The sequence below is a fragment of the Paralichthys olivaceus genome, chromosome 22 (assembly GCF_024713975.1).
Source record: "Paralichthys olivaceus isolate ysfri-2021 chromosome 22, ASM2471397v2, whole genome shotgun sequence".
NCBI classification, from domain to species: Eukaryota; Metazoa; Chordata; class Actinopteri; order Pleuronectiformes; family Paralichthyidae; genus Paralichthys; species Paralichthys olivaceus.
Genome location: NC_091114.1, coordinates 2390001 through 2401489, shown reverse-complemented (window position 1 = coordinate 2401489; position 11489 = coordinate 2390001). Strand labels below are relative to the sequence as shown.

Sequence of the window (11489 nt, the reverse complement as noted above, 5' to 3'; positions counted from 1 at the left end):
TATGTTTCAGTGTTCATGCTTTTTATTACTGCCTCATTAACTTTGTGGATCATGTTGTATTAACTAATTTTATATTGTTTTGTACTGACAACTTTTCTTTCGCTTTGAAATTCGCATGGAGTCTTTGGTATTTATACTCTTATCAGGATGTAATCATTCAAAGTGGTTTTCATTTGATGAGCTGCAGAGGAAAATCCCCTGACGGAGTCCAGATACTGGTTGTGAAAGTTATTAAATGGCCCATGGCAGCTGATCCTAATGAAAGTTGGTGAATGGGCTGTGGTATGGTTGAGAGCAGGAGAGAGACAACATCTTTAAATTGTGACTGCAACACATGATTGGCTCATAGAGGCTGTGCCAATCTGAATGATTTAACTAAATCAGTGTCCATATTCAGTCGGTTGATGCTAAATTGACTAAGCTTGAACACATAGGCTTCTGGAATAAACTTTTGCTCAGCTTAATTTCATAATGGACAGTAACGTTTTAAAAACATTTTATGATGCAGTCAATTACACTACATCAAACAGACACGCACTGAAACAACCATAAAGCAATCTATCAATCACATTTCATTTGTATTGTATATATTGTATTTTCATTGTATTCCCATATTCAAAATTTGTCTCGTTGGGCTTAAAAAGGTGCAACATTCTCTACCCTTAACCCTCAACAAGAAAGTGAGAGATCCCTCTCCCTGGATGGTCAGAAGTGCGAGAGATGTCATGTGTAGACGAGCCTGTCAACAGAAAATAATATTTACACCATTCATGAGAAAAGACAATGTCTGACATAAATGTAGAGGCGTATCAATGTTTTGCATATTAAAACAAAAGAGAAAGTCTGACAGAGATGAAGGAAGCAGCAGTGACAATTGTAATGATAACGATATTGCCAATAATGGTAGTATACGTGAGTAGGCCTAGTGTAGATCAAAGCAATCTAGTTGTAATCATGATCCACGATCAGCTAAAATAAAGGGCAGCTGTGGCTGAAGAGCAGAGCAAAAAAGGTCAGCAGTTCAAGCCCAGTCTTCCCCATCTGCATGCCAAAGTGCTATTTACAAACCATTTACCATTTAATCCACAAGCTTTCCTGGAATATAAGTCAAATCAGTTAAATGTAATGATGAGACATTAATGTGATCAAGAGGAAGAGGAGGAAAGAGAAGCTCCATGTTTCATGCATCCCCCAACAACTCAGGTCTATAGCAGTATAACCAAGAACTGGTTCAAGGCAGACCTTGACAGTGGCTGAGGAGTAGAGTGGTCATCCTCCAACCATAAGGTCAGCAGCTCAATCCCCTGGTCTTCCCCATCTGCATGCCAAAGTGTCCTTGGGCAAGATGCTGAACCCCAGATTGCCCCTCATAGAACAAAAAAAGTGCTGCGAATAGATGCACTGTATGGAAATGAGATCTACAGATGCCACTGCACCTTTGAACCCAGTAAGTTTTTAGTTCTGCTCCCAACCAGGCCCAACATTTCTGTGCGTGTACCCAATCTGTCTAAACAAATATACAGAACAATTACGGTCTCATTTGCAATGTGTTCTGCCTAGAAAGCGTCACAACAATAAATTATAATCAATAAATACCTTGAACAATGTTTCAATTTATAAATAGATACAATTATTCACAAATCAGTGTCTTCTATTTCCATTTCAAAAACACTCAAACACCATAAATAACATCCTGCAAACTGTATAAAGCTCTTAAAGGTTCAGAACTTAGTGGTGAATTTGCATGTAGCAGCTGAACTACCCTCACCTTACCATCCCCTTACCCTCTCCTTCCATACTTTCCAAAGTATTTCAATATAAAGGGGAAATTCTAGGGTAAAGAAACAACAATTTAGATGAAACAAACTATTGAGAACATTGCTAGGATTAATTTATAAAACACTTCTGCCACCTTCCACCTTTAATGCCGGTTGAATTGTGAACTAGAAGGAATAGTTAGTACTTGCCAGCCTCCATCCCTCCTGAAGACTCAGCTTTACACAATCCGTCCACACATAGTTGTGCATTCTTCTCCATTAAGCCTAGAAGAGAAGAATTATGATGTTGGGAATCGTGAGCTCTGGGCTATAAAGATGGTGTTGGATGAGTGGCATCATTGGCTGGAGGGCACAGAGTAGCTGTTGGTCTGGATCAACCATAAGAACCTGGAATATGTGTCACGGCTTGTGTGTCCTCCAGACTCTTAGTTTCTTCCACCGGTGCCCAGAAGGCCTCACAGTGCTCTCCAGTCGGCCTCCTGCACCTGCTGCCCGTACCCCGGTAGTATGTTAACAAAATCAACATAACCCATACCTAAGCAAACCAACAAAGGCATACTAGCCAATCAGAGGCAATTTAAGGTATAGGTCATGCTTGCTATGGTAAATGGTCTCTATTTATATAGAGCTTTTCTAGTCTTGATGACAACTCAAAGTGATTATAGTTCATCTTTGTAATCCACCCATTCATACACATTCATACAGTGCGTCTAAGGGCTGAGTCGTCAGGGCAATTTCTTCAGCATGTGGAATGGGAAGACTGGGATCCGCTCTATCCCCGGAACCCCAGCCTCGCTATCTGAAAAAAATTGGCCAACCTCATGGTAGTTATGCTTTGGCCGACCTTTGAACCATTGTTGCTTGATGTTATTTCACTGCTCACCTGTATTTAACCTGTTGTTTCTTATGCTAAAGCTCAGGATCACCTGTTGCTCGCTGTTTGCCAGCCACTGGGCCACTGAGCAATACAATCCCTCAGGTTCATTTTACATGCAGAGCCTTTGTTGACGAGCACATCTCTTGATGAGTCCCTGAGTATCTTCAGAGACACTGAGTGGACTGGTTATATTTTACAGTGAGAGAGACACTGAATGGACTGGTTATGTTTTACAGTGAGACAGACACTGAGTGGACTGGTTATTTTTTACAGTGAGACAGAGACACTGAGTGGACTGGTTATATTTGACAGAGACACTGAGTGGACTGGTTATATTTTACAGTGAGACAGATACTGAGTGGACTGGTTATTTTTTACAGTGAGACAGAGACACTGAGTGGACTGGTTATATTTTACAGTGAGACAGAGACACTGAGTGGACTGGTTATTTTTTACAGTGAGACAGAGGCACTGAGTGGACTGGTTATTTTTTACAGTGAGACAGAGACACTGAGTGGACTGGTTATATTTTACAGTGAGACAGAGACACTGAGTGGACTGGTTATATTTTACAGTGAGAGAGACACTGAGTGGACTGGTTATGTTTTACAGAGAGACAGAGACACTGAGTGGACTATATTTGAAAGTGAGACAGAGACACTGAGGGGACTGGTTATGTTTTACAGTGAGACAGAGACACTGAGTGGACTATATTTGAAAGTGAGACAGAGACACTGAGGGGACTGGTTATGTTTTACAGTGAGACAGAGACACTGAGTGGACTATATTTGAAAGTGAGACAGAGACACTGAGGGGACTGGTTATGTTTTACAGTGACAAACCTTTGTGTTCAACAGTTTGTTCATGATGATCACTTCATGTTTTGGTTTGAATGCATGTTCACATGTGTCTAATAAATGTGCACTGTGTGTCTGTATATGTGTGTGTGTGTGTGAGTGTGTGTGTGTTTTGGTTCTCTGCAGTGGCTGCATGATGATGTTGGTGGATGAGTCATCCAGTCTTCACCACGTGACATCATGAATCACTGCACCTCTCCGTGGGCAGAGCTGCAACCATCAACCACTCCACTCCTCCCCTCCCACAGTCTCTCCCCTCTCCCTCCTCCCTGCCTCTGCCCAGCCCTGTGTTACTTTTTCCTCACCCTTTCATCTGCTGTGCTTTCTCTTCTCTCTTCTTTCACATTCTCTTTTCGTTTATTTTTACCTGCAGCCTTTCACTTGATTCTATTTCAGTTCAGCTTTATACTTATTTTAATCCTGTGTCTCATCCTCACCTCCAGTTCTGCTTTGAAAGTCTCATTAACTAATGCATGTCCCATTTATCATTTCCATCTCGTATCTTTGTGCATCTGTGACACACACACACACACACACAGATAGAGAGGGAGTTTACACGTCTGTTCTCCGATTGAAATGGCGAACTTTATTCGACAGTCCTTGAATCAGCCGGCTCATTCTAAAACACCTCAGTGTTTCTCAAACCTTTACAGAGACATACATTTATGGTTACTGGTCTGTGTGGGTGGTGGCACATCCCCACAGCACTCAGTCTAACCTCTAATCACCCTGCTGAACACCCCACCTCTGAGCAGCATGACATTTCAAAGCCAGAAAAATCCTGTTCTCTGTTCCACCTTTAGTTACCATCTAATCAGCTCTCAGCCTACACAGGGATCACAGAGGACATTCTTAACATTAGATTCCATTATTTATCATGATCTGTTCACCAGTAAGGGACTTATAGTGAGAATGTACCAAGGCCATCATTGAGGAATCTAATGCAAATCACTAAACAAAAACTGGTCAAATATGATCACAAACAGTAATTTGTGGGTTCACCTAAATTTAAAGCCAGAGTTTGAATTTCCTGCCTGAGTTTAAAGGGATAGTTCACTGAAAAATGAAAATTCACTCATTATCAACTCACCTCTATGCCAATGTAGGGGTGGGTGAAGTGTTTGAGTCCACAAAACACTTATGGAGTTTCAGGGGTAAACAGTGTTGCAACCAAATCAAGTGAAGTAACTAGAGGACCACGTCTTCAAATGTAAAAAAAAAGACCACAGAAAAAACCCCACAACATGCCTCCATACTGCTCCTGTGGTATCATCCATGGGTCTGAAAGCCTCAACATTCATGTATTTAACCTAAATGTCCACTGTGACTTTGATCCTAGAATGAATGAATGAAGTTGCCCCTGACTGTACTGTACAGTCCCCCTGACGGTTGTACTGGCAGTGTGTGGGTAATGTGTGATAGAGAAATTAATGGACATAGATTCATACATGAATGTGTGAAACTGTGAAGTATTTTGAGTTCTCATCAATAATAGATATATATAAATACAGACCATCTACCTTTAAGCTATACATCAGTTTCTGAAAACTTTTAACTAAGGTGAGTTTTCAAAATGTTCCTTTAACACGTTCACGAGCCCCTGAAATAACTGAAATATCTAGATTCAGTATGATGGACCAGGACCTTTGCTATCATATCTCAGACTCACATACAATCAACTGTATCCACAATTAAGAGTCTTTGTAATAAAAATAGTTGACTTTATTTCTTTCTTTATGTGTAGCCAAAGTAGTCATTGATATGCGCGTCTTTACATCCAGCAAACGCATGTTTATTACGATGGTTACAACAAGGTACATCTAGAAAGACCATGGACAATACTCGCCGCATACATGACTCAAACATTGATCATACGGTACACCAATGTCATTGTTTCTGTTAGCTTTAAATTTTTTTAATGCTTTTTTAAAATTGATGCTTGTACAAAAAAAAATTTAAATGCAAGTATAGAGAAACGTGCAGACACTTTACCCTTATCTCAGCCACTTTTATCTTCCCTTCTCTTTGTTAATCTGTAAATTCCTCATCAATCATATCTAAAACAAGAAGTAAATAAAACCAATAATATACAAAAAAAACTTTGTTTCTTCACTTCAGTTCAGTTTCTTTTGTTTGATGAATGACCTTGACAAATTTTTTTCATTGCTAGATTGTTAATGCCATGATCCTGTCCAGGCTTGTTAGCACAGATGCCGAGGTTTGCTCATCACTTAGCAACAGGTGGCCACAAAGGTCAAACAACACCTACAGTCCAAAGAGTAACATTTGCTCCAGTTCCCAGTGACATATTTGAAAAACAGGGAAGAAGGAGAAAAAGAAGAGTTTATTGATAACTGATTATCAGTAGCCATTTAAGAAGAGAAAGAAAATCTCAGTAGTACAGTCCTTTTTTGCACATTTTATAATTGTTATAACACTGTCATCCGATCCGAGCAGTGAAATGTATGATTAATGAGAATTAACAAACTGCGGCTTGAACAGATTCACGCCTTTCTTCTATGGACGATATCAAGTGGTACAGAAGAAAAAAAAGAGCACCATGGGCGGAATGTCACAGTGACATGTAAGGCAGCAGATTTCTGCTCAATTTGGAAACATCTCTCCAACATACAAATGTATAAAATATATCACTGATGATTGTGCGACATTTAGAAAATGATTAAAAATAAGATTTAAAAATAGATTTTGTGGTAATGATGATGATGAATGAAAAACAAATGATGGATAATTAAGATCACATTAACTGGTCTTCATTGCGCTGAAAGGAGCTTTGGGCTTAAGGGACACTTGGGGCAGGTATCTTTCAACCATGGAGGGCAGGTAAACTATAGTGGGGAGTTGTTTAAAAAACGATGTCTCAGGCTTGGGACTGAGAGCAACAGTCAGGGTTGGAAAGCCACAATTGCTGTTTTTTTCATGGGATTTAGTGACAATAAAAACTATAGCAACTGTCTCATCATTTAAAATGCATTTGTTTAGTAAAAGAACGGTGTGCCTCCACCTCCGCATTCTCCTCTGTAGGTGTCAACTGTATGGAGTTTGGCCAGGGTTTGGTGCCATGGCAACAAGGTAATTGAAGTTATGCAAAAGGATGAGTCATCCATGCCATTATTGTGGTGTTAGTGTGGCTTCCACTGCCCTTGTATGAAATATGCTTTTTGGTACATTATATTTCATGATAAAGAGCTTTGGTGGGTATGCGTGACCATACATAATGAAAAGGTGCTCCTCTAATGAGGTTTTTTGCTGCATTTTTATACAAATAATACAAAATGAAATATTTGCATAAAATATATTCATTTTAAAAACAAGAACAGGGAATGACTTTGACATGAGGCCAGTCCCAGTTAATGCATGATCTTGATTTTATTTATATAAGGTGAATTGGCCCAGGGCTGATATATAATATGGTAAAAGTATATGGGCACCAACTCTAGCATACAATGATATTTTAGAAACCATAAAGATTCCAATGTTGTGACGAAAATGTGTCTTCATCCCAGTTGTGTTTCAACTCAGCAATACTCCCACTCATAAAATGTCCATAAAGAAATGAGGTCCCAGTTTGGTGAGAAGAACCCCATCCAACACCTTTGGGATAAGCCAGACCTCATGACCCAACATTAGTGTTCTCTTCAGCTTTTGTGTCTGAATAGTTGGTCTGGTTTGGGTGGAGGCTGTAAGTGTAGCTGATGAATGACCACTGTGTCAAAATCCACTACCTTTTGTTGTGTTCATATATTATAAATAATATTTGGTGTCCACATACTTTTGGCCCAGTTGTGCATATTTTTTCTGATGAATTATGGTTATGAAATCTCTTTAGAATGTTTCCCTGCCTGAGATAATCCCACAAATGTTATTTTTGTGTGTGTTTACAGTGAAATTCCACCAGCCGTCATCACAACCTACGATTCAACTGACTCTGAAATTGATATTTTTTGAAGGTACAGATAACAAGATATTTAAGCATCCTCCTTTGTTGGCATAGTAAAATGTCCAAATGGAGAAAGTTGTCATGCTGGGAATTTAGATGAGAAGTTCTTGCATGATACAATTCTTTGCCATGTCGTGCTTTCAACCAGACTATGTTCATCCTGGTTCCTCCTCCTTCACACAGGAGGAGAGTAGATGTGTATCTTTCCTTTCATTTCCCTCCAAAGTTTCACTTTATCCAGATAACTTCTGGAAAAAAAGTCCTGTGTCTTTTCCTTGTCCAAATAACAACCAACCCAAATATTAGAAAGAAAGTTGTTACGTGTGAAAAACAAAACCAGACATCAGCAAAATAAAGAAATACATTCTTTTCTGGTACTCTTTCCTCCTTTCCATTTTCCCTATTCCCACTCTCATCCGTGCTTCAGTCCAACATCTGTGGTCTATTCAGGAGTATGTGCTGTATGTACTTCTCCAGATCGTCACGGTTGCTGCTGTCTGACTGCTTTCCAGACTCATAGTAATCTTCTTTTCTCATCACTGCAGGTGCCAGGGCTGAGTAATATGTCTGCTTTTGTTGAGGAGAGATTACAGGCGTTCGAGGAGGGAACCGTGGTTTGGGAATTGGCTGAAATGTACGTGGGTATAATGGGAGGGGGTAGCTGGTGTAGTAAGGTTTCTGTTGATTACCTGCGGGTGGGGTTTTCAGCCGAGGTTGGATCCAGCTGTAATAACGCCGTTTGGGAGGGTACATGCTAGCGTCATCCACAGAATTTCCAAGGTAGCTGTTGAGGGTGAGAGCAGGTTTGGGGAAGTAGTAACGGGGTTTGGGTCTGGGGGGAGGTGGAAAATAGAAGGGGTAGTAGTCAGGGTAGGGCTTCCTCTGGTAGTAGAATGGGTAAATGAAGGGGTAAGAGGGGTAGCCACTCCAAACAGACTTGGGGGGTTTGCGCCAGAGGTCCTGTTTTAATGACAAAGTCTTCTGAGGTTTAGGCCATGGATTTTGATTGGGTAGCAGAGGGTTTACAGGTTTGCTCCAGCGATCCTGGGATTTTGTTGCTGTTTTCTCCTGGAACCAGGTTTTGAGGAGATTAGCAGCTGGAGAGGATAGCTTTGACACAGGTAGGTTATTTTGCTTGGTGGAAATCTGTGATGTTGAGAAGCCATTGTCTGATGAGAATGAAGAAGACAGGGGAGTTAGAGGTTGTTGCCAATGTGACGTTAGCTCAGGTGGCACGTCTTTCTTTTTCTTCTTCTCCACATCACTGATGATGTCCACCACATCATCGGCTGGAAGGTGTAGCTTGCTGGATATTTCGATCAGCTTGTCAATAGTCTGAGGATCGATATCGTCCTCCTCAATCACTTCCTGTTCTTCATCAGACCTCTTGTCCTCTGCAGCGTTGGATAGAGATGAACTGTACTTCTTGTTTCCATTATTCTGTTTGACCATGTAGCGCAGCAGCATGTCTGAAGCGATGTCCGCTAACTTCTCTTCCTCCATCTTGGCTCTCTGTGCCTCTGCGGCCTGCCTCCTCATTTCCTCCTGCTCTGCTTTGGCCCGAGCTTCCTCCTCCTCTGGACTCAACACCTCCTCATCTTCCTTTTCTTCCTCGTCCTCTGGCTCATCTTCTTCCATCACCTCCTGCTCTGCTGGAGGCTGAGACTGTGCAGCATTATTGCCATAATTACTGTCCTCAAAGTCATCCATAAAGTTGCCTCCCTTGAATGTTGGTAGATGTAGAGCTTTCTGCGTCTCCTCTTGCCATTTCAGTTTCTTCTTCGACATGGCAAGGTTGCTACCTTTATTTAATGGTATGATGGAATTGTGGTTACTGTAACCTCGGCTCTCTCTCTGGTTTTGCTCTGAATCCCCATTCCTCTTAGTAGCTGTGTCCAAACTAGGAAACTCCTTCATCATGGTCTCAAGGCTCCTCAGCTCCTCTGGACTGAGCTGCTCCTCCTCCTCATTGTTGCCTTGTTCAGAGCTGTTTGGTCCCTGCTGGGGAGCAGCACCCTTCTCATTCTCCACTTGTCTATCTGGACTTGTGGGCTGCTGTTCTGTTTGGACCTGGACTGTCTGACTTGTGGTACGACTTGTTACCTTTTCAGTCATCTTTTCCTCTTCTTCCTGAGCTTTCTTCCTCTCCTCTTCCTCCACTCTTTCTTGCTCCCTCCCCTGCGTGGCCATCAGCAGCTCTAACTCCTGTCGTCCATCTCTGTCTCGGTCGGCTCCTTCCATCGTTCTCACTTGTCTGTATTCCTCCTCTTTTTCAACCTCCCCTCTCTCAGCTTTCATCTCTCCTTCTATCCCTTCAGGCTCCTCTCCCTCCATCCTTCTCTCTACTTGTGAGTGATTTAGTGCCTCCAGTAAAACCGCTGCAAGTGTTTTGGGATCCACGTCTTTAAAGAGGTCCTCTTCTGCTTCTGCCTCTTCTTTCTTAAATGATCGTCTCTCCTCATCCCTTCTTTCCCTGTCTCCTGACACCATCAGCCCAGGAGGAGTATTTCTATGTGGGCTATGAATATCTCCAGGGGTTTTGATAGGATTGGGGCTGGACAGGTGGAAGAAGGAAGCCCCTGTCAGAAGGACCAGGAGGGTAAGGACACTTGAGGCATTACGGAACCCAGTCATGACCACTCAGAACAGGACCTGCTGTGAGTAGCAAGGATGATCCGAAATGCCTGGAGGAGAGAGAAGACAGAAACAGATCAGTTTCTCAAAAAAGAAATTCCACTCTTCATTAATTAAACAACACAGGAAGTAGTGTGTTTATGTGGCGTGGCAGAAAGTAAGGGTGTGGCTAAAGCCCAATGAATCATGGGATATGTTGAGCCAGGAAGGATCCACCTTCCACCCTTGGTGGAGCCTACTTTGCCTTTCCTGGAAGGACACATGGGGACAGTCTAGTCGCGCCACTGTGATGCATCGGTCTACAATGAACTGGACAAAGGATTTAGCCCCTAAATTGAGACACAGCTCCAGAGTTGACGAGAAACAGACTCAGGAGCATTTGTCTATATGGGTTAGCCTTTAGTCTAGTCTTTGGCCTTGTGCGTCGCACGACTCGCTTCCCCTGCTTCTGTTTCCTCTCCCTCTGCCTAAACATTATCTTTTCCAGACAGATTTTTTCATAAATAATTGCTCTGACTTTTATTAATTAATATTAAAATAAGACCAGTTTCATAACCAGTTGAAAACTCCTTGTATGTGCATGCATGCCCCCTCTGTTCCTTCCTTTTTGGATCATAAAAATATTTTAAAGAATAAACACTACAAAAAACATCATGAATAACACAAAAAAGGTAAATTTTGCATTTTGTCAGGTTATTGAGAACGTATTATGTGCTGCTGATAATGGATTACATGGAAGCCCAGGTCACTGGTTATGAACTGCAACAACATTGCATATAGTAATACAGAAATGTCTTGTTCCGCTTGTCGAATGTGATATTACACATGTGAAACCATGAATTCCAAATGCTCTATTTGCAATTCTCATGCCTGGTTGTTGAGGGTTCAGTCAATGAAGATCAAGAAGGCACTAGCCCTTGATTGACTGAAAAGCCCTGATGCATCTTATCAGGTGTGGGCAGAGCAGGGACAGATGGAAATATGCAGTGATGTGGCGGCAGCACTGCTGCGACATTGGAATGCCATTTTGCTGATGGAGCTCAGCACCGAGGACAGCTCCTGATGCTGCTGCTTGAATATTCAATTCATGACTGCAACAAGTGCAGTGACGCTGGGTTCATTCATATTTTTTGAAAATATTAGTTTTCGGATGAAATGTGTTAAAATTTCCCAGCAGATTTTTTTTTTTCAATGATAAAAGAAGGAGTAGCCAATGTTAGGCCAACTGACCGGTTGAGTAAGGCATATTCTGCAGTCGAGGCAACAGAGGTGGCTGGAATGCAGGGGATGTGTGAAGTGCGATGTGCAATATAATGAATTATTAACATACACAGCATCTAATATGACTGCTCTATATACAAACTGAATTGAGTGGTTGCATCTGT

General features: G+C 41.6%; 1 protein-coding gene across 1 annotated transcript in view; it reads right to left on the bottom strand.

The window, feature by feature from the left end:
- Nucleotides 1–5282: 5282 nt before the first annotated feature.
- vgf (VGF nerve growth factor inducible) overlaps nucleotides 5283–11489 on the bottom strand; it is a 7257-nt gene continuing 1050 nt past the window's right edge. Inside the window, exon 2 of the mRNA XM_020107662.2 lies at nucleotides 5283–10154. Coding sequence (XP_019963221.2) covers nucleotides 7894–10104 — 2211 coding nt within the window. The 5' untranslated portion in view covers nucleotides 10105–10154 and the 3' untranslated portion in view covers nucleotides 5283–7893. The remainder of the gene's footprint in view (nucleotides 10155–11489) is intronic.